Raw genomic sequence first — 25,029 nt, forward strand, 5'->3', positions numbered from 1 at the left:
GCGATCAATGACTCTCTCATCATTGATGTTTCCATCTCTGTCTCTCCCTCTCCCTTCCTCTCTCTGAAATCAATAAAGATATATTTTTAAATGAAATAAATAAATAAATAAATAAATAGGAACACCTGGGACTCCAGCAGTCCTCTATCTCTCTCAGTCTTAATTCCAGCTGGTTTTTATAGCCAGAAGTTAGCACTGGGACTTTGGAGCTGGGAGTTCTGGTGTGGCGTTGGGACCTCCTTAGATGAGACATCCCTCCCAATTTTTATCTGCCACACATGGTATGTGGGACCAGCCCATCCTGCACCTCCGCCCCCCCTACCAGTCCAGATGTGGCTTCTGTTGTGGTTGTAAGACTCCCATTCAGCTAGCTTTCAGGCAGTTTTGAAGTTTAGTTGTAATTTTGATGTGGTTGTGGGAGGGAGTAGAGCTCCCACCCAATGTGAATAGTGAATAGGTACGAGGTGATATGAAAAATAATTTCACTGGGTTCAACGTCAGCATGTTGGTTATACTAAAAACAAAATTTCTTACCCTGGCCAGAGGGCTCAATTGGTTGGAATGTCATCCTGTATACCAAAAGGTTGTGGGTTCAATTCCTGGTCAGGGCATGTATGGGAGGCAACTGATCCATGTTTCTCTCTCACATTGATGTTTCTCTCCCCCTCTTCCCCTTTCTCTAAAAATCAATAAAACATGTCCTTGCGTGAAGTTTAAGAAATAAAATTTCTTATCAGAGATGTGTACGAAATATATGCAGACAAAGGTATAATATTCAGATTTTGTTCCAAAACTATCCAGTCAAAATAAAAGCATGGGGGAAGGGATTAAGAGACATAAAACAGAATTCCCAAAATGTTGATAATTAATACAGCTGGATAATGTAAACATAAGGATTTACTATAATATTCTTTACTTTTCCACATTGAAGATTCCCATAATAAAAATCCCTGCAGAGGTTAAGTATGAAAACAAAATCATCAACAGAAACAGGCTAGCTTACCACCCCTATCACTAAGAAAATGATGAAGCTGAGAGGAGTCTTGGTCCCCGGGACCTAGAGTGTACACGGTTGGCAGCAGTGACTGTGCATACTCTTAGAGCATCACGAACTGTGTTAAACACTCTCTACATAATATTCCATTTAATTCTTCCAGATTTCCAGACAGGCAGGTACTAACACCCTGTTACAGAAAAGGAAAAGAAAATCCAAACAGGCCAACTAATTTACCCACACACTGGCCTGCTATTGCAGGGGTTTGACTTAACATGAGGTCTGGTTTGCTCTAAAATATGTACCCTTAACCCCTACACTCTTCTATTTTACTCATATACAAATTATGTTCAAAGGATTACATTTTCAAAAAAATTACTTTGGGAAAAATTTAAAATTAAGCACACCCTACCTACCACTTTGAGAAGAGAGGTAAGATTCTCCCTTCTGATCATACAGTATTTAGCCAAGAACACAGCAGGGGTGATGTGATGGGAACCTTGATTAACTGTGGTGACTGTGTGACTGTATGCCCTTGTCAAAACTCAGAGAACTACATACCATAAAGAGCAAAATGTAATACATATCAATTATGAATGAATTAAAACACAGCATGCCTTTTAGAAAGACCAAACATCCTTACCCCACCATTTTCAGAAAACAGCTCAGGGTGAAAAGAAATTGCAGATACAAGTTTTATAAGCCTGAAAAGTGGCTGACCTCATGGCTTAAACAAGAGTGGTGACCAACACACAAACGCACTCATGTATGCATGCACAAAGTCAAACACACACACACACACACACACGATGACAACAAATCAATGGCCACTGACATTTACTTCTTATAACATTTGTAAGATTTGTACTACTCACAGCACCAAAGTAAGGAGCTTGATGTACAACCCCAGTGCCTTCTTCCTCCCTCACATAGTTGTCAACAAGCACCGTAAAGGCACCATTCTCTTTATACTGGAAAAGAAATGTTAGCTGGATTAAAAGATGAAACAATACCGTATCATTATATTAATTTGATACCAATTTTTAGAGCCTGAAAAACTTAACATGCGAAATTATTTTCAGTAATAGAAATGGCAATAATTCATGTTGGAAACAAACATGCTAATTCTATATATTATGCCATGAGTAAGTCATCACTTATAAAGAAATAATTATCTGAAGACTACAGAGAAAAATTTCCAACTTACTTATTGCAAAACTGGGCCTTTTCATTATTTCTCCTGGACGGATCCCCTACCCCCAGCATGCCACTTATCATAGTCTCAGAAAATATACCCCTTAAATTATTCCCTGGTACATAGTTAACCCTTGAACAATGCAGGGGTTAGGTGCACCAATCCCCATGCAGTGGAAATCTGACTGTAACTTTTGACTCTACAGTTGGCCCTTCCCATCCTTGAATTCAACCAACCACAAACTGAAAACCCTATCTTTAACCTGCAGTTCGGAACACGAAAAACTGTTTTCTATTCATGGTTGATTAAATAAAATCCGTGAATAAGTAAACTGGCATCTTGTTCAAGGGTCAACTGTATTTTCAAACACTGCATACGCTTTGCTTCTCTTTTTCCTTATAGTCCCACTCGTTAGCAGTAAAAGGCAAGCCTTGAAAGAAACAGGATGAGGGTGCCAAGCGCTACAAGTTCTATTTACAGGCATTTGACCCTCAGAGGAGAAATGTTTTCAATTTGATTTCCTTTGTAACAACAATGAAGTTAGGTTAGTACATGCTCTTTGTTTTAGTCCAACTAAAACCCCTTTGCTTTCTTACTCTCTGCCTTTGCAAAAAGTGCTATCAGAAATGATTTTCACAATTAAATCTATAATCTTGTGAAAAAGGTATTAGTATTTCCATGTTCTAAAAATATTCTGGTTGCATTTGCATTTCACTGGTGAACTCAGAACAAAGATGAAATGTTTTGCCTAAATCACACAACCAGCAACAATGAAGCCAGGACCTGAAACAAGGTAATCTGGTTCCAAATACAGTATCATTTTCAACTACATCACAGCTCTTTAATTATTTGGCACTTGCTTAAAAACTAAACAGGAAAAATAACTATACATTTTTAATTGCTGTAACCCAAATCACCAGGAATTGTTTTTGGTGTGGTATGACAGGTACTGAGAGGTGTCTTCAATGATTTAAAACATGGAGAGAGAATATGTGTGTCCTAAAAATTAGATGCAGGAACAGGGAACACATAGGTATCTTGTTGTTTATAACAGTATACCAAGAAACCCCACACTGCATTCCTCTCTCTCCAGGTCCAGCTCTGGACCCTATCCTGCTGAGTCTGAGACTGGTCAGCAGTCATCACAGAGCGCTATAGTGCTGCCCCACATACTCTCATAGCTCTCATTTAATATTTCAGAACACGTGTATTTTAGATATATCTCAGATGACTTTGTCCTAAGTCTAATAACTTATAGCATCTGTCTAAAATTCACAGAAGGTCCCACCGAAATTTCAGGAAGCTAACTGAATGGGTAGGTATTATTCGTTGTCTATGTACTAAGTGCATATTTCACTGACTTAATCCAAAGCTCCTATCTAGTGTCCATGCTCATTTTCTGAGAGGGTTCTCAATAGGGTTTGAAAATTCAGAAAGTTTAGGAGTCACTGACCTAATGGAAGAGTTTTAAGACAAACACAAATACAATATAAATCAAAAGTTAAGATACATGAGAGAAGAATGCAGTAATGACATTATTCAGAGGAAGAAACCAAAGAGGCATTTCAGAAAATGCTGCTTTTCAGATGGCATCTAAGTTCAGCCCTGCGGAGTGGAATAAGTTCAAGCAGACATGACATTACAGAAAAGTGAAGGGCTTTTTAAACAGAAGGAAAATGTAATGAAAACAAAGACAGGGAGGGAGAAAAAGAAAGGACAGTCTGAAAGAAGTAAAAGAAATGTTTAAAGTAAAAGATATATTAGGGGGTGTGCCTACGAAGCAGGTCTGCCTCATGCCTAGCGGAGAGCAACTGGCGAGGAATGTGTCGGCCAACGAAGTGACTATAAGCTCACAGGGAGGGACCAACCAGGCAACACATAGGGATATCCATCAGTAGCAACATGTAAGGAGGAAAAGGGTCACTAGTTAGGAGACAGGAAACACTCAAGGAGAGACAGATGTGAACAATACTGTGGGGTCCATATGGCAGAGGTCAACTATATTAACCACACTCTATCCCTGCCCTGAAACAGAACACAGAAGTAAGCAAATGCTTTATCCTGGGCTGTGAGGCAAGGTTTTGGCGGCGAACGCTATGCCCCGCTGGATACACTTATTACACAATATGAAAGCCAAGCCCAGGGTGCGGCTCCTCATTCTACTCTAGGATCAGTAAGGACCCATTCCTGCTGACCTTCATCTTCTGTTGGTTGGTTGTTTGCAACTATAGCTGAGAATTCTGTTGTCAGAAAATGAAAATGACATAAAACAGCTTTATGACTCCTAAGAAAACTAAGTTACTAAATGTATAAGCTCTGTTGTGGTGCATAGATTTAAAGCACCAACCTAATCAATTTCCTGGAAATGAACTGTTTACTTTTACTCACAGTTTTATTCTGAGCACTATCCTAAATTTGTAAAAACCAAAAACACCCAAAATACTCCCTCGTCTACGACATGTAGATGATACGTAGACTATAAACAACCAATATATAAACATGTGAATCTTATGGAATGTGATTTCTTATGGAATTTGAAAAAAGTATTTTGAAAAAAGTATTTTTAAAATCATTAGGACAAGAAGGCAATACAAAAATAATTTAATTCTGTTAACACTAAAGCAGTCTTCAGGCACACTCATGCAAACAATGTCACCACCGGACCACGTGAGCACACTCGCCACCATCACACTGCCCCAGCACCAATGCTGCACATGGGAGGTGGAGGCCCACTGTGGTGGATGGAGCTCCCCAAGCTCACCTTCACAAAATAGTCAAACAGGGGCCTGTATTTCTTGCCTTTGAGATAGGCACCCGGAAATCTAGAAAAAAGGGGAAAGGCAAACTCACAATTAGATTCAAATTACCAAAGAAATTAGGTTGTAGCCACATCAAGTCACCACTCCCTTCTGGTTTAGTTGTTCCTTAGGCAATAAGGTTGGCACATGTTACTAAAACATGCTAGTACTAAAATAGTACTTAACTACTTAGTGTTTAAAATGGTATTAGTACCTAAGACTAAACTTGAATACAGCTTTTGGGTTTATGTCTTATGTTTTAAAACTAGAGACACACACACACACAAAGTCAATGATTTGTATATTTACCTTTCAAGGATCTCATAGTCGCTCTCCAATTTATAGAGGGCTGGTAATCTGGCTTCCATTAAAATGAGTGCTTTTCCTCTGACAACATCTATAAGAGCAACAGAAAAAGTAGAATCCAGTGACAGTCAGACTTTGGCCTGCTCTACAGACATGCATCACACAGCTCTACCACCAGGGGCTCCTGTATCACCCGCATCCAGTAGGCGCAGCACTCGCAGCAGCACTGCAGAGAACGCTAGGACACACTGCGTTCTGCATACTATACTAAAGACACAAACATCAAAAGCTGGCAGGCAGCTCACCAACTGTTGTTAATTGCACCTCTACCCATTTTAAGTAAATTAAACTTTACTTTGTCCTACAAAGTTATCATATATGAATGATTCAAAGTCATAACAGTAACCAACCAAGAAGCTCACAAATACTAGTCCTCCACACTCTCAGGCACTAGCAACTGAGCGATTATTCCTCCCCCTCCTTTCCCATGTACATAGTAACGTACAGTGCGTGAACCGGTGGATTTATATGTCCTCGCCCAAGGACATGTCAACTGATTTTAGGGAGAGAGGAAGGGAGAGAAAGAGCTATGTGAGAAATATCGATTGGGTGTCTCCCATACATGCCCCAAACTGGGACTGGAACCCAAAACCTTTTGATGTACAGGGTGACACTCCAACCACCTGATCAACCCAGCCAGAGCTGATTGGGTAATTTTTAAAAAACAATTGTGGGATATAACTCAATATAGTTTTAAATCTGGTTTCACATAATACATTGTGAACATCTTTTCATATATTAGTATAAATATCTTTCTTATTCTTTTAGAGAGCTTTTTAATGCAGTACAAGTTTTTTTAATTAGTACACACCAACTAATACTAAAGACACTCATTGTTTTCAAATCACTGCTACTATGAACACTGGGATAATACAGAATCCTTGTTTGTTTCTTTGCACCCTTATTGGAAATGAAGGCTATTAACTGAGATATAGAAAAGCTTAACAATTATATAAACACTTAAAATTTAATAGATACTGACAAATTGCATTATAAAAACTCAGGCTAACTTAAATTCCCACCTATGAAGTATGACATACCCAAGAATTTGCCAGAGCATATAACATAAATACGATACAGTTCACTGTAAGAAAATGAGGGGTTCCAGAAAATGGTGGCTCTGACAAGAAGCAGAATGCCCTTGCTTTTAGCCAGGGACTGGATTTACAGCTAAAATACTGTGTAGCTAGCTTGGAAAAACAAGGGAAATATACCTGATTGGACATATTTCAACTAAGGAGCACTGAAGAAACATCGTAGAGACTGGTATAAGGGAGGGAGGTTGTAGAAAGGGGGAGTCCCCCTGAAGCCAGTGCTTGGCTGCAAGCCCCTAGGGTTAGAGGCTGCAAAGCTCTCTCCCTTTGGGAGTGTGGACTGGCATCCAAGAGCAGGGATCTCAAACCTGGTGCGATGGAGAAGGGAAGGAGAGCCTGTGCAAAGCAGGGGAACAATGCGCCTACAAGGAGAGGGCCGTGCCTTCCCAGTGAAACAATGCACCTAATGGCAGTATCGCCAGCATGAGAGATTCACCCCAGGTGCAGACCACAAAACAGGCTGTCCTGCAGTTTGTGGCTTCCAAGTAGAAAGGGGCCTGTGGGCTGCACCCAGCAGTGCCCTAAAGGGACCCTGTACTTTCCTGTTAGGCATTGTACAGAGCCCCAGAAAGGACTGGACCTGTGTGGCTCGGGGAAAGGGAAGAGAGCTCTCCTGCCGCCAGAGGGACGTGAACTGCCAGTGTGGAGATTCAGGGGATTTTTAACCTACTCTGAAGTGAGTTGGGATAGGAAGCATGAGGAGGTGCCCCAGCTTTACTGAGATCAGCTGTGCAGGAGAACGGCCTGGGGCTGACTTTGTCACCCCCTCCTGCTTGGATCCGAAGGGCAAGGGTGCGAGCTCCTTGAAAAGCAGGTTCTCTGCCTGTTTAATACTTTTTTATTTTTTAAATATCTTTATTGACTTCAGAGAGAGGAAGGGAGAGGGAGAAAGAAACATCAATGATTGGCTGCCTTCTGCACACTTCTGACTGGGGATCGAGCCTACAACTTGGACACATGCCCTGACTGGAAATCGAACCCTGATCTCCTGGATCCTAGGTCAATGCTCAACCACTGAGCCATGCCTGGCTGGGCTGTTTGTTACTTAATATGTTTTTGATTACTGAACGGTCATCCACAATCCTGGCTTACACTGGGGAAACAGGCCAATGAAAATTGGGATTTGTGCCTGCATTGTGGAGAGTTTAAATTGAGTGCCCTGTGAGATCAGCCAACTAGATCTGGAAAAGGAGGGGCAGAGCATGCCTACCTCTCCTGCAGGCTGGGAGCACCACTTCAAACATAAAAGGGGCTGGTTCAGCTCACTGAAGCCCCAGATGTCCCCCACCCCTGCTTAGCATAGTTTGATGGGGGAAGAAGGGAGAACATCTCAGGAGGGGCTTACTCATCTTACAAGAGTAAGAATCTCAGGGACTACTGTTTGGGAACTGGAGAAAAAGCTTAAAACACCTTATGGAGGCTGGGCAGGCAACATGCTCATAGGAGTCTCTCTGATCAATCCCACTAAACCCAGGCTGCTGAAACGGCCCATATAGAACAGGCGACAGACTGAAGTGAATCTGAACCTGCAGCAGGCCAGTGCATGGGGAACTAGAATCAGAGGACAGGGTAGAGAATGAGGAGCTGGCTGTGGAGCAGAGACTAATTTCTCCACAGTGAGTGCCTGACAGCAAAACCTCTAAGTAAGGGGAGTGATACCCTGAGATACACTAGCTGGCCTGCATCCTAAAGACTCTACAGAAGACTCTGGAATAAGACCAGCCAACCACAAGGGGGAGGCAAAGTAGTTGACAAGAGGAGGTGGTTCACGGAGAGCCTCAGACCTGCCAACTACTTAAGGACACCAGAGCCAAACCTAGACAGCTCCTGACATTGGCTGACACACAAGTATCACCCAGGAAACCCAAATCAGCATACAAAACAGCGAGCCTCAGATAATATAAGCTGCCCAGATGAAACTCACCTGATTGACTTTATATAAAAAAGAGGAAAAAGCCTTTTATGTATTTTTAAAATTGTTTTGAATTTTTAAATTAATTTTAAAAGGATTTGTTTTATCTTCCTTTGATTGTGTTTTTTTGTTTTATTTTATTATCAAGATTTTCTCGATATTCTCCGATTTACAGCTAGGATACTAACATTACAATCATGAACTTTATTGCTTTTCTCTGTTTTCTCACATATCTCTTATTGGATTCCTTCCCTACCACGCTTTACCTCTCTCTCTCTTCTTGTTCCATTGGCATAACTTTCTTTTTCTCCCCATGTCATTTTCTGTCTTCCTGTCTTTGTCTTTTTTAAAAAAAGAAATATATCATATATTTCAGACAGAGGGAGAGAGAAATAGATCGGCTGACAAGAGTCACTGATCGCTGCCTCCTGAACAGGCTCCAGTGGGGATCAAGCTTGCAATCCGGGCATGTGCACTGATGGAATAGAACCGAGATCTACTGGATCCTAGGTTGATGCTCAACCACTGAACCACACAAGCTGAGCCCATCTTTTTTTTTTTTTAAATAATTTTCCTATTCCTACTGTCAACTTATATTTTGCTCGCCCTTCTTTCAGACTCTTTTCTCTGCCCCTTTTATCTTCCAGTAGCTTCTCTATTTTCTATTTTTCATTTAAAAGTATTAGCAATAATACCCTTTCTTCTGTTTCTTTTTGGCTTTAGTATTTGTGTTCTTGTTTAGCTCTCACAATTCGACTTTCTCTTGGGTTTTCATTGTGATTGTCAGGATATTTTGTAAGATACCCCTTGTTTCCTGGGAGTTTGGCTGTGTTTTGTTTTGCCCTGTCAGCACCTGTAAAACAGCTCACACGACATGGTTATGGCTGAGCCTCACAGCTAGCCAACCTGAGAGGAAGGCCCTCCCAGGCCTGGGTCAAAAACAGACTAGACCCAATCACAATATGACAGCCTAAAAAAGCCACAAAAGGGAAACATCTAGAGCATACAGCTCAGAAGTATAAGGAAAACACACCTCTGGGTATCACTGGACATTCACTACAAATTCCCACCCCACAAGACTGGGAGACAGTAAATATATCTAATATGCAGATACAAACATTAAGAGTCACTAAAATGGGGAGACAAAAACAACCACCCCCAAACTAAAGAAAAGGAAAAATCTCCAGAAAAAGACCTTGATGAGACGGGGTTAAGCAAGTTATCAGAAACAGAGTTCAGAGTAATGGTTATAAAGGTGCTCAAGGAAATTATTGAGAACCACAAAACACTTAATAGGAAGGTCCAAGAGCTTAGTGAAAGCGTGAAAAAAAGATGTAGGTATGATAAAGAAGAACCAGGCAGAAATGAATAATACTTTCTGATATCAAGAATACACTGGATGGAATTAAAAGCATGCTCAATGAAACAGAGGACAGAATAAAGGATTTAGAAAATAAGGTAGAAAAAACCCACCCAATCAGAGTAGCAAAAAAAGAAAAACCACTTAAAAAAAGTATGAGGACAATTTAAGGGAACTTTGGGACAAGATGAAGCAAATCAATGTTCACATCATAGGGATGCCAGAGGGGGAGGAAAGTCAGCAAGGGATAGAGAAATAGAGAAACTGGTAGGGGAAATAAAGACAGAAAATTTCCCTAGGCTGGTGAAGGAGAAAGCCACAAAACTGCAGAAGCACAGAGGGTTCCAAACAAGAGGGACCCAAAGAGACCCACACAAAGACACATCATAATTAAAATGGCAAATGTTAAGGACAAATGAAAGATCATTAAGGGCTGCAAGAGAGAAACAAGCAGTGACCTACAAGGAAGCTTCCAAAAGGCTGTCAGCAGATTTCTCAACAGAAACATTTAAGGCCAGAAGGGAGTGGCGTGAAATTCTCAAAGTAATGAAAAGCAAGATTCTGCAACCAAGACTGCTTTATTCAGCAAGGCTATCATTAAAATATTGAAGGTGAGCTCGGCCAGCATGGCTCATTGGTTGAGTGTTGACCCATGCTCCAGGAGATTGTGGTTAGATTCCTGGTTGGGGCACATGGCCGGGTTGAGGGCTCGATCACAGCAAGGGGTGTGTAGGAGGCAGTCAGTCAATGGCTCTCTCATCATTGATGTTTCTATCTCTCTGTCTTCCTTTCACTCTCTGAAATCAACAAAAATATATTTGAAAAAAGAAAGAAAGAAAAAAAAAAAAAGAGGTGAAATAGAGAGTTTCCCAGACAAAAGAAGGCTAAAGAAGTTCAGTACCACGAAACCAGCATTGCAACCAATGCTAACATGACTACTTTAAGAAGAATGTTGAGAAAGGTACATCAGCATAAAGGGAAAAAATGGCATTAAATAAGTATGCATCAATAATAACCTTAAATGTAAATGGAATAAATGCGCCAATCAAAAGACATGGGGTAACTGAATAGACAAGGAAACATGACCCAAATATATGCTGTCTACAAGAGACTGTCCTGAGAGCAGAAGAGTAACACAGGCTAAAAGTGAAGGGATGGAAAACAAATATTCCATGCAAATGGAAAGGAAAAAAAAGCTGGAGTAGCAATTCTTATTTCTGACAAAATAGACTTCAAAATAAAGACCATAACAAGAGACAAAGAAGGTCACTACTAAAGGTATTGATCAAACAGGAGGAAATAACCCTTATAAATATATATGCACCCAATATGGGAACACCTACATATTACATAAAAAATTTCTTGGTGGGCTTTACAGGGGAGATAGACAGCAACAAAATCATAGTGGAGGTCTTTAACACTCCACTATCAACACCGGACAGATCATCAAGACAAAAAAATCAACATGGAAAAAAGAACTAAAACGACACAGTAGATCTAATGGATTTAATTGACATTTACAGAACATTTCATCCCAAAGAAGCAGAATACACGTTCTTCTCAGGTGTACATGGAACATTCTCAAAAACAGACCACATGTTAGGGCACAAGGCAAGTCCCTACAAATTCAAGAAGACTGAAATCATATGAAGCATCTTCTCAGATCACAATGGTACAAAACTAGAAATCAACCACTATAAAAAACACTCAAAATTATTCAAATACATGGAAACTAAACAGCATGTTATTAAACAACGAATGGGTTACCAACAAGATCAAAGAAGAAATCAAAAACTTCCTGGAAACAAATGGAAGTGAACAAACAACCCAATCTTAGAATTTCCTAACTGATGAATGCTATGTAGCCCACCCCAGTTCCATAGAGAGAAGCTGTGATCGAACCCTCCCAGAATCACCCTATGAACTTCTTTATCTGGCTGTTTATGTGTAGCCTTACAATATCCTTTAATAACAAACTGGTAATGTAGCTCAAGTACAGTGTTTCTCTGAGTTCTGGGAGCTGCTTCAGCAAATTAATCTACCCTGAGGAGAAGGTCCTGGGTCAGTCAGAAACAGAGGTGACAACCTGGATTTGCAACTGGGAGTCTGAAGTGGGAGTTGGTGGTGGGACAGTCTTGTAAGACTGAGGCTTTAACTTCTGGGATCTGATGCTAAATCTAGACAGCTAGTATCTGAATTGAGAAAATTGCTTAATGGTGTTTAAAAAAAATACACCAGAGTCCTGGCTGAGTGCCTCAGCTGGTTGGAGCATCTCCCCGTACATCAAAAGGTTACAGGTCTGATCCCCAGTTGGGCTGGCATGGGAGGAACTCCCCTCCTCCCACTCTCTAAACATATCCTCATTGAGGACTGAAAAACAAACAGTCCCAACCAGTTTGGTTCAGTGATTAGGGCGTTGGCCTGCGGAACAAAGGCTGGAGGGTTCGATTCCGGTCAAGGGCATGTATCTTGGTTGAATGTACCTCTGGTGAGGATAAAAACAAACAAACAACAAAAACCCCACAAACATCAGAGATTCCTGGTAATGATGAGACGCCACCTCTCTGAATCTCCAGTACTTCATCTATAATAGGAGCATGATGTGCAAAAGTATACTAAAACCAGACAATTATAAAGGAATTTTTACTTTTTATATCTGTGTACCATTTTACCCTTTGGTGTATTGTATTTTCAATCTGTTAAAGAGAAAACCACAGAGCCAAAATGGCCTCACGCACATTAAAAGCCCATGATATCAAACCTAGGTTAATTACTTGACCTAACTGATATTTCAACCTCTCCCAGAAGCAGTCTGGAATTTTCCATTCAATACCAATAATAAGGCAATGTATGGCACAGACTCTCACCATATCCACCCCAAAGAAAAAAGAAGTAATCTACATAATAAAAAAACCTTTGCTAATAGCTTTCCCTCAAACAAAAAACAAAACAAAACAAAAAAACCCCCCACATAGACAAAACGAATATCCTGGTCTAAAAATAATCCTTTCTTCTTTCCTGAATAGCTCCCCTTACCCCACCCATTCTTCCTATAAAAATAATTTCGTACAACATCTAGCAGCACCCTTCTAGTTACTAGATGGGATGCTTCCCACTTAATAAGGCCAATTAGACCTTCAAATTTATTTGGCTGAACTTTGTTAACAGATTAGATATGAAAACAAAGCAAAACAGTAAAACTCTTTTATTAGAGGTTATTGTTCTGAGTAAGTCTAACACTTTTTTAAAAACTTCTATTTTTACTGCAAAAAGAAATGTAACTGCTATTCTTTCCCAAAATGTTAACAATTACTTTATCCATATTAATCATAAGTAAGCAGCCTCAGCCTCACGTTTACCTTTAATCTTTACATACTGCATATCTGGATTAACACAGAGAGCAAGGTTACTAGGGAGAGTCCAGGGCGTCGTTGTCCAGGCAACCAAAGATACATTTCCATCTTCCTCCAAAGGAAAGGTAACGAATACTGAAGGGTCTTGAACATCCTGAAATAAAATGAGACAAAGTACCTTTTTACAAAACCCATAACAATAGACATGGAAGAAAAAAATAATAATCCTGAAGAATAAATCGATTTTCAGAATAAACTGAGCTATTTTAAAACACCATTTGCCATATTTATAAAAATAAAATACCAAGCAAGAAATTCCAAATATATTTTTAATATATTTTTAAAGTTTTAATAATTACATGTTGCATAAGGACATTTTGGTCAAGATATGCAGTGGTCCCTTAAGATTACACTGAAGCTGAAAAATTCCTATAGGCTAGACTAACAAGTGACACAAGTATGTAGCAGCACCGTGTTCCAATTCCCTACAATGTTCAGTATAGTAACATGCAATAGAGGTTTGTAGTCTAGTAGCTGTAGGGAAACAGAATTTGTCATCCCAAAATACGTCTAATTCAAATAATGATTATTTTAGGTCAATTAACTTTAAGAAACAGCAGATATTGGAGAAGCTCTGAAAGCCATATAGAAGTTACCTTTTGTAAAAAAATTTACATTTGTAAGAGAAATCTCCATTTCTAAGGGTGTCTCCACTCCATATGTCCGTAAGAGGAAGAACTTACTTTAGAAACTCATATCAGTGCAGAAGATGACTAAATCTGCATAACAACCTTCCTTTATTTGCTATAATTTTCCTGCTAACCTCCCATAACTGACTCCTCCCACCCCCAATGTCTCTTGCCTTCAGCTGTAGATGGTATGTAAGGTGGTGGCTTCTGTGATTTTGGCAAGTTACTGAGTTTTCCTGGCTCTCTCCCATGTATATAGGAGGTATACATGCTATTAAACATTTTTGTTTTTCTCCCGTTAATCTGTGTTTTATTACAGAGTATGTTAGCCAAGAACCCAGAGGATAGAGGGAAATTATTTTCCCCCCTACAGAGCAATACGCTATACCACATAGCCTAGGTGTGTAAGAGGCTGTACCATCTAGGTTTTTGTATGTGCACTCCTGATATTTTCACAAGGACAAATTCATCTAACAGATCCTTAAGCATAGTGTGACTGTAGTCACAAATAAAACATTTTAAGTGTATCAAGTGAATATATAATGGAGGTTTCACTATTACAATGATCTATTTTATAATAAGTCCACAAAGTAGCACCTCAACAAAATAACTGTTAGGAAAATATTCTTCATTCCAAAATCTAAAAGTGAGTTCAGTGACAAGGTGTTGGGGCAAGGAAAGTGACTTTATTCCTAAATCTAAAAGTGAGTTCAGTGAGTCATTCTGAAACAACATATACTTGAACTTGTAATATGCTAAATTTTTAAGAGTGAAATGCATGGTCTCTGACTCCACCTTGTTCAAGCTTGGGGTTCCCACGTCCTTAAGGTTAATAGCTGCTGCTTAGTTTTGCATATAGATGTACTAATCATTAGAAAAATTCTGCTTGTGGCTCTGGAGGAGATAAAGTATGTACGAAAATGATTATCAAAGATTAGAATGGACTCACATCAATGAGAGTCAACACACCAAGAACAAAGAAGCTTTACAATCTTCCCTGGACCTCTGCTGGCATGCAAATACCTGCAGATGTGAATCACCTCTTCACCCTCCTGTCTTCCTCTTCCCTTGACATAAAAGGCTGAATGCTGTACTTTCTTAAGATGGTTGTTTAGGATGCTAGCCTGCCATCTTGGCATTCAGGTGTTCTGAATAAAGTCACTTTCCTTGCCCCAACACCTTGTCACTGAACTCACTTGCTCCTGTGTGGCAAGGGGTAGGAAATTGGACTCAGTTACAATAATAATTCAGCTCATTAAAGAAAAACAAAACAAAACAAACCTTAGAGGCAACAAATACACATTTACTGAATGGTGAAAGTGAAAAAATGCTGTATTGGCAGGATGCCAAGTAATAAGAACTGTCTAGTGGGAGTATAAATCAGTATGACCACTTTGGAGCACTTTATGCTAGTATCTGTTAGAGTGGAAGGCAGCAAACCACAGCCCACAAGCCAAATCTGGCTGCACCCTGTTTTCATACAGCCTAAGAACTAAGAACGGTTTTCATAGAGTTGAGTACTTGAAACAGAGAGCATTTGTCCCACAAAGCCTAAAATATTTACTATGTAGTACTACTGATAAGAACCACAAACTGAAATGCCCATCAACAGTAGGATAAACTAAATACTACACAGTAATGAAAATAGTGACCTACAAACACACAAAAAAGATGACTTTAAACAATCTTGAGCAAGAGAAGTCAGACACAAAAAAGACACTGTTCGATTCCACTTATATATAGCTTAGAATCAGTAAACCAATCCATGTGGTTGAAAGTAGGGGTGAAGTGTGTGTGTTTAACCTGAAGGGACCATGAGCAGGGAGGGCTACTGATAGGTTGATAAGGATTTCTTTATTTTATCCGGGTGCTGGCTTCACAGACATATTCACTTTGTGCAACTACATGGAGTAGAGCAAGAAAATGGAGGAACAAAAAAACATTTTATGATTAAACCAGGCAATAGGCAATAAGATATAAAACATTAACTTTATTATGTAAAGAAATGAACATAAAAAATTAAACTTAAAAAAACACACAAACCCTCTAAATGAAAATCTAAATAAAACATTAATGATTACCTTTGAGTACTAGGATTATAACTTTTTTCTCCTTCTATATATCTTCTAATGGTTTCCAAATATTTCACAATAACTATACCAAAAACTGGATTACCCTTTGGAACAATTGGAAAGACTTTCTTCTGAAACTCAATTTACTTCTGCACAGTTTGCTCTTTCCCAATAAGAGAAAGTATTTGTTTACTTAGGAAGAGGATAATCTTTGAAAATTCTAGGGGCTCACAAGCTGTTATGGAGATCTAACATGTAAAAACTTAGTTGCCAAAGGAAACCCAGCATAAGTACACAAAGATTTGTATTAAAAAATGTTTTAGTAACATTGTTACTATCAAAAAGGAACTATATCTTTCAAAACCACTCAAATGTCTATCAGAAGAATGAATAAATTGTAACCTATTTGTTATATGAAACACTATATAGCAGTTAAAAATGAACTTGGAAGATTCCAGGATGGCTGCAGAGTAGCTGGAAGCTGTGCCCACAAATCCCCAGCCCCAAACAGGATTTATAGCTAAATCACAGAGCAATCAACCTGAAAAACTAACTGAAGACTAGCTAATCTGAAATATTATAACCAAGGAGTACAGAAGCCAGAGAGACTGGAAAGGAGGGTGGAGAAGTGGAAAGGGAGAGTCCCCTCATGCAGGTGGAGCAGCGGCTGATAAACCAGAAGGATACTGTAGCTGTGGAACTCCCTCCTCCTAGGACTGAGGGTTCTCAACCCCCATGTGGATCCCCAACCCAGAGAAACAGTTGAGAAGAGGAGCTTGCGTGTTGTCTGGCAGTGGGAGTCAGTGGGGATTCTGTCTGCCTGGGAGACTTGGACAGCACTATCCTGGGGAAAGTGCACTTCTAAAGTTACAGCAAGAGCCTCAGGAGTTCGCTCCAGACATTGACTGCTGGAGAGGCCAACACTGGTGTACTCAGGTCCTACAGAGGGGTCTGCTGGCTATACCTAGCAGTGACTTGGCATCAGTGTGGGTGGGTGGGTCGGTGGATTTCCTGACTGTATCTCCCCAGGGCCAGAGAGGTGAATGCTGGGCTGTATGGCTGCACTGAGGGGAGGCAAATCCAGGCTTCCTGGGAGTTCAGCCCCAGGCTAGTCTAGGAAGAAGTACTCCCTCTATAGGTTGCTGGCACCACCCCCAACAGGAGACTGATTTGATCAGCTTGCCAAGTCCAGGAAACCCTCGCTGGGCAAAGTTCCATGGGGGCGAAGGGACAAGTAGCTCAGAGCGGGAACATTCAAAGTGTGAGACATTTGGAGGCTATTGTCTTGGACTTGGATGAAGTGATTAGCCCCCTCCTGTGGGTGGGCCGGTATCATCCCCAATGGAAACTTTTGATCTGTCCTCTATCACTCTGAGCCCAGGGTGGCTGAGGTTGCTCCTACAGTGGGCACAGCTGGTTGTACCCTACCTGAACCTGCAAGCAGACCCTCTAGGGGGAACTAGAATGGGGACTCTGGCAGTGACAGGGGTTTGGCTTTGAACCAGGGGCTACTTTCCCCTCATTGTGTGACTGGGTGATCTCCAAGTAGGTGATCTATAAGCCCTATCTTGGTTACCCTGGGCTCACCCTACAGTCTCTCTTTGGAAAACAATGGAGGAAGACCAGGCAATCTCAGGGGGATGCAGAGTAGCCGACAGGTGAAGGCAGGCCTCAGCGAAACTCGGTCCTTTTACAGATCTGTCCCCATGCTGGAAGAAACTGACCCTTTTACACACATAGGACCCTCCCGCGCACACTGAGGTCCCTCAGACACAGACACAAAAAGTGATCAGTGTGGTAACTATAGACAAGTATCCCAAGGCTGGTTACACACAATGTCTCACAGCAACCAGTACTTGAACCCCACCCAAGTGACCCAGACACAACACACCAGTGGTAGGGTTCAGACCACACCAGAGCTCGATGCTGCTAGCTACACAAGCAGCACACCCAAAAGGGGATCCCAGCAGGCACCAGATCCTCCTGGGAACAACCCCACCTCAGAAGCAGCATCTCAAACAAGGTGACTGAGGTTTACCTGTATAGTTACCCAGCCTGAAGGGTTAACTCCACCCATGAAAGGGCCAAAAGCATTCACCCTGAACTAAAATAGGAGGTGCACATAATCCACAAGAAACATTCCTGGAGCACAGAGTTCAAGTGATCTGAATTTTGTGCCACTGAGCCCAACAAGACATGTCACAGCTGTGCATGCACAGCAGTTTACACACCATGGTCTTGTATAATCTTCACAGCCAGCCAGCCCAAGGGTTGATCTAACCCACAAACAGGCCAACAGCAATCAAGACAAAATTAAAACGGGACACGATCTACACAAGGGACATTTCTAGGGCACCCAGCTCTGAAGATCATGGAGATTACACCACTGAGTCCCACAAGACACCTCTACATTGGTATGGTGGATCACCATACCAATGCTGAGAGTCATGGCAGATCTATCTAATACATACAAAGAAACACAAAGAGACAGCTAAAATGGGGAGACCAAGAAACTGACCCCAAATGAAAGAACAGGAGAAATCTACAGAAAAAAACCTACATTAAATGGAGGAAAGCAATTTATCAGATAAGAGTTCAAATTATTGGTAATAAGGATGACCAAGAAATGTAGGGAGAAAGACCACAGTATGAAAAAGGACCTAAAAACCATGAAAAAGAACCAGTGAGAAACAAAGAATACCATGCTGGAAATCAAGAATACAATGGAAGAGAAAGCAGTATGTTGGATGAAGCAGGGTACTGAATCAGCAATTTGCAAACAAGAACACCCAATTAGAGCAGCAAAAAGGAAAAAGAATTAAAAAGCATGAGGATAGTTTAGAGGAACTATGGGAAAATGTGAAAACAATGGCATCTGCATCATAGGGATCCCATATGAAGAAGAAAGTGAGCAAGGGATAGAGAACCTATTTGAAGAACTAAAGACAGAAAATTTCCTTAACCTGGTGATGAAAAAAATTTCACACAACTTTAGGAAGCACAGAGAGTACCAATCAAGATGAACACAAAGAGACCGGCACCAAGACACATAATAATTAAAATGGAACAGGTTATAAAGACAGAGAGAATCATAAAGGCAGTTAGAGAGAAAGTTACATACAAGGGAGTTCCCATAAGGCTGTCAGTTGATTTCTCAACAGAAACACTACTTGCCAGAAGTGAATCCCATGAAGTATTCAAAGTAATGAAAAGCATGCACCTGTAAAGCCCAAACTACTTTACCCACCAAACCTATCATTTAAAACTGAAGGGGAAATAAACAGCTCCCTCTGACATGGGCTAACAGAGTTCATTACCACCAAAGCAGCGCTGTAAGAAATGTGAAAGGGACTGCTTTAAGAAGAACAGAGCGGGGAGAAACAAGATGGTGGCGTAGGTAACAGCTGTACCAGCAGCCTCCCACAACCACATCAAAATTACAACTAAAATACAGAACCATCATCACTCAGAACCTCCTGAAATCTAGCTGAACAGAAGCCCTACAACCAGGGAACTGAAAAAGCAAGAGAAAAGCAGTTAGTTACCTACCACTGTCAGCTGATTTCTCAACAGAAACTTTGCAGGCCGAAAGGAGTGGCAAGAAACATTCAAAGTGATGAAAAACATGGAACTACAACCAAGATTGCTCTACCCAGCAAAGCTATCGTTTAGAATTGAAGGTCAGAGAAAGAGCTCCACAGATTAAGAAAAAGCTAAAGGAGTTCATCACCACCAGACCAGCACTACAGGAAATGTTGAAGGGTATTCTTTAAGAAGCTAATGAACAAAAGAATCTGATGAACTAAATAGATTCCGAGACACTGAGGCATGTAACAGACGATCATATTTCAGAGGGAAAGGGGGGGGAGGGTGGGAAGAGATTAACCAAAGAAGTTATATGCATAACCCATGGACACAGTCAATGAACAGGGTGAAGGCCTGGGGAGGGGGTGGGAGCGAAGTGGAGGGGATCAATTGGGGGGGAAAAAGTGGGACACCTGTAATACTTTCAACAATAAAGATAAATTAAAAAATAAAAAGAACAGAGGGAGGAACATATGTAAAGGAAAAAACAAAACAGAACAAAAACCCAAAGGCAACTTATAAGTACCTCTGAATAATAACCTTAAATGTAAACCAATTAAATGCTTGAATCAAATCAAGAACATGAGCCATATATATATACTATCTACAAGATTCCAAACTCAGAACAAAAGATTTACATAGGCTGAAAGAGAAGGGATGCAAAAAAATATTCCATGCAAATATGAAAAAAGCAGGGGAAGCAATACTTATATCTGACAAAGTAGACTTCAAAACAAAGACCATAATAAGAGAGAAAACAATCATTACATAATACTAAAGGAATTGATCCCACAAGAAGAAATAACCCTTGTAAACATATATGCATACAATACAGAAGCACCTAAATATACAAATAAAATCGTGGCATATTTTAAAAGTGATCGACAGCAATACAGTCATAGTAAGGGACTGTAACACCTCACTGTCATCACTGGATAGACAGTCTAGACAAAAACTGAACAAGGAAAGAGCGACCTTAAATAACACACTAGATCAGACGGATTTAACAGAACATTTCATCCCAAAGCTGCAGAATATACTTTCTTCTCAAGTGCAAATGGAACATTCTCAAAGACAGACATGTAGGGCACAAAGTAACTCTTAACAAATTTAAGATCAAATCATACCAAAAATCTTCTCAGATCATAATGGCATAAAACTAGAAATAACTAATAATAAAAAAGTCAAAAACACTGAAATATATGGAAGCTAAATAGAATGTTATTAAACAATGAATGGGTTACCACTGAGGCCAAGGAAGAAATAAAAAATTACCAGGAAAAAAAAGAAAATGAACACACAACAACTCACAATCTGTGGGACCCAGGGAAAGCAATCCTGAGAGGGACATTCACAGCATTACTACCTCAGGAAACAAGAAAAACCTCAAATAAACAATCTAACCCTACACCTAAAAGAATTAGAAAAAGAATAACAAACAAAGCCAGAAGTAGAAGGAAATAATAAAGATCTGAGCCAAAATTAATGACAGAGACTAAAAATAAGTACAAAAGATCGATGAAACCAAGAACTTGTTTATCTCTGAAAAGATAAACAAGACTGATGTACCTTTAGCCAGCCTACTCAAGAAACAAAGAGAGAGGACCCAAATAAATAAAATTGGAAATGAAAGAGATGAAATAACAACCAACATCACAGAAATACAAAGGAGTGTAAAACAATACTATGAACAATTACACGCCAAAAAATTGGACAACATGGGTGAAATGGACAAATACTGGAAACCTACAATCTTCCAAAACTGAATCAGGAAGAACCAGAGAACCTGAATAGACCAATTACAACTAATGAAAGTGAAGAAAAAAAAAAATCCCAGCAAACAAAACTCCTGGACGAGATGGCTCCTCAGGTAAATTTTACTAAACATTCAAAGAACCAACACCTATCCTCTGTAAACTATTCCAAAAAAATTCAAAAGGAGGGAAGACTTCTTAAGCTCTTCTTAAGAGGGCAGCAATATCCTAAATCAAAAACCAGATAAAGACACTACAGAGAAAGAAAATTAAAGGCCAATACATGAACACAGACGCTAAAATTCTTCAACAAAATATTAGCAAATTGGATTCAACAATACATTAAAAACAAAGTCATACACCGTGATCAAGTGGGATTTATTCCAGGGATGTAAGGCTGGTACAATATTCATAAATCAATAAATGTGATACATCACATCAACAAAATGATAAAAACCACAGGATCATATCAATAGACACAAAAAAAACATTCAACAAAATCCAGCACCCATTTATGATAAACAATCTCAACAAACTGGGAAGAGAAGGACCATACCTCAACATAATAAAGGCAATATATGAAAAACCTAAAGCCAACATCACGCTCAATGGGCAAAAAGCTAAGAGTGTTTCCCTTAAGATCAGGAACAAGACAGGGATGTTTGCTTTCACAACTCTTATTCAACATAGTAATGGAAGTCCTAGGCAAAGTGATCAGACAAAAGAAGTTAAAAGGCATCCAAATTAGAAAGGAGAAAGTAAAACTGCTTTTTGCAGATGACATGAAGTTGTACATAGAAAACCCTAAAGACTCCATCAAAAATCTACTAGGTCTAATAAGTGGATTTGTCAAAGTAGCAGGATACAAAATTAATATTCAAAAGTCAAAGGCATTTTTATACACCAATAACGAACTATCATTCAGAGAAACTAATAAAACAATCCCATTTACTATTGCAACAAAAAAAATAAGATACCTAGGAAGAAATTTAACCAAGAGTCAAAAGACCTATACTTGGAAAACTATAGAACACTGAAGAAAGAAACTGAGGAAGATACAAATAAGCAGAAGGATATCCTGTGTTCATGGAGAGGATGAACTAACATCACTAAAATGTACATACCATCCAAAGCAATCTATAGGTTCAATGCAATTCCTATTAAAATACCAATGGTGTATTTCACAGATGTAGAACAAACATTCCAAAAATTTATAAGCCCAGAAAGACCCCGAAGAGCCTCAGCAATCTAGAGAAAGAACAAAGTTGGAGGGATCACAATACCTGATATCAAGTAATACTACAAAGCCACTGTAATCAAAACAGCCTGGTAATGGCATAAGAACAGGCATATAGATCAACGGAACAGAACACAGAGCCCAGAAATAAATCCATGTCTTTGTGGTCAATTAATATTTGACAAAGGAGGCAAGAGCATGCAATGGAGTAAAGACAGTCTGATAGTCTTTCCAATAAATGATGTTGGAAAATTGGACAGGCACATGCAAAAAATGAGAGTAGACCACCCCCTAACACCATACACAAGAACAGACTCAAAATGGACAAGAGTTAAATGCCCAGATGAGTGGAAGTGGAAGATGGCAAATGGTGATAAAAAAATTAAATTAAAAAAAAAAAAAAAAAAAGACTTAAATGTAAGTCACAAAACCATAAAAACCCTAGAAGAAAACATAGGCAGTAAAATATCAGACATTTTTGCTGATACATCTCCTAGGGCAAAGGAAACAAAGGAAAAAATTAAACAAATGGGACCACATCAAACTAAAAAGCTTCTGCACAGCAAAAGAAACCACCAAGAAAATGCAAAGGGAGCACACTGAATGGGAGAACATATTCACTGTTGATACATCTGATAAGGGGCTAATTTCCAAAATACATAAAGAACGTCTACATCTCAACACCAGGAAAACAATCCAATTAAAAAATGGACAAAATACTAAAATAGACACTTCTCCAAAGAAAATGAAAAAATGCTCAATGTTACTAATCACCAGAGATGAAAATTAAAACCAAAATGAGGTATCACCTTACACATATCAGAATGGCTGCCATCAATAAATCAAGAAAAAAAAAGTGCTGGCGAGGGTGTGGAGAAAGGGGAACCCTAGTGCACTGCTGGTGGGAATGCAGACTGGTGCAGCCTCTGTGGAAAACAGGACAGAGTTTCTTCAAAAAAATTAAAAATGGAACTGCCTTTTGACCCACCACTCCAGGGAATATATCCTACGAATCCCGAAATACCAATCAGAGAGAATGTGTGTACCCCTATGTTCATAGCAGCATTATTTACAATAGCCAAGATCTGGAAACAGCCCAAGTGCCCATCAGTAGATAAGTGGGTAAAAAGGCTGTGGGACATTTACACCATGGAACACTATGCAGCTGTAAAAAGGAAGGATCCCTTACCCTTTGGGACAGCACTGATGGAACTGGAGAGTATTATGCTAAGCGAAATAAGCCAGGCAGAGAAAGACAAATATCACATGATCTCACTTACAGATAGAATGTAATGAAAAAAATAAGCTGACAAACCAAATAGAAACAGGCATGGATACATGGAACAGACTGACAGCTGGCAGAGGGGAGTGTGGTGGGGTTACTGGATAAGAGAAGATGAAGAGATTAGCTAAAGAACATTTACCTATATCCCACATACACAGACAATAGTGAGGTGATGGCCAGAGGGAAGGGGGAAGGAGTGGTACAAGTGGGCAAAGGGGTGGTGGGTGGGGAAGGGGGGCGGGGAAGTGAGGCCTGAAAAAAATAAAAACAAAACCTTAAAGCTACATATATCAAGATAAAAAATCTTTAAAAAAGTGTTTAGTATAAAAGCCAACACGCAGAGTAAGTACAGTGGGTAATATTTAAAAACATACAGATCAATGCAGCTGCCTACTGCACAAGACTGCTAGGGCTGGGGATCCTGCAACCCAGGTACCTACCATTGCCCGGGAACTGAACCCTAGACCCTTGGTGCACAGGTGGATAGTCTAACCACTGAGCCAAACCCGCCAGGGCATAGAGTACCAATTTTTATAAAATAGAAAGCAGAGCAAGTGTTATATGAGACCATGGTATGCAATCAAAGCACTCAATGTGGGAAACTCTACAAGACAAAACCTGTCTCCTAAACAATAATTTGCAAGAAAAAAATAAAGAGAAAAGGAGACCTACAGATTAATACAAACTGTATAAACCTTAAAAAACAGAACCCAAAATAAAGTATAACTGGGAAAAAAATGTATATTTATGAAGCAAAGAGAAATGTGAACACTGATAATATCCAGGAATTAAAGAATTAGGAAGTATTTAAGATTAAGGATGACTGGTGATGACTTTTTTAGGAGGGATAATGGTACTATGGTAATGTGCTTAGTATGTAATTCTCTAGATTTGTATGTGCTTAAAAATATTTTATTTAAAAAAAAAATACAACATGCCTAGCCGGGTGTGGCTCAGCAGTTGAGCATCAACCTAGGATCCAGGAGATTGGGGTTCGATTCCCAGTCAGGGCACATGCCCGGGTTGCCGCCTGCAGCCAATCAATGACTCTCTCATCATTGATGTTTCTCTCTCTCTCTCTCTCTCTCTCTCTGTCTCCCTCTCCCTTCCTCTCTCTGAAATCAATAAAGATATATTAAAAAAAAACACACAACACAAATGAGCACTACTATAGAAGCATATTTAGGAGACAACAGAAATCATGATGTCCACCTCAGTAGGATTTGCAATGACCAAACTGAATGTATGAAAAGCATTGTATAAGATGCAAAGTGGTGCTCTGGCTGGTTTGGCTTAGCAATTAGTGTTGACCCTCAAACTGAAGGCTCCCGGATT

General features: G+C 39.8%; 1 protein-coding gene across 3 annotated transcripts in view; it reads right to left on the reverse strand.

The window, feature by feature from the left end:
- The window catches only part of IARS1 (isoleucyl-tRNA synthetase 1), a 94,128-nt gene that overhangs the window by 57,784 nt on the left and 11,315 nt on the right, over window positions 1-25,029 (reverse strand). For all 3 annotated transcript variants that reach the window (XM_081152210.1, XM_081152212.1, XM_081152211.1), the window contains exons 7-10: window positions 13,079-13,226; window positions 5,297-5,384; window positions 4,951-5,011; window positions 1,870-1,965 (exon numbers count right to left, since the gene is read on the reverse strand). In XM_081152210.1, the coding sequence (XP_081008336.1) occupies window positions 1,870-1,965; window positions 4,951-5,011; window positions 5,297-5,384; window positions 13,079-13,226 (393 nt within the window). The remainder of the gene's footprint in view (window positions 1-1,869; window positions 1,966-4,950; window positions 5,012-5,296; window positions 5,385-13,078; window positions 13,227-25,029) is intronic.

This window comes from Miniopterus schreibersii (genome assembly GCF_964146895.1).
Source record: "Miniopterus schreibersii genome assembly, chromosome: 11".
Lineage (NCBI taxonomy): Eukaryota > Metazoa > Chordata > Mammalia > Chiroptera > Miniopteridae > Miniopterus > Miniopterus schreibersii.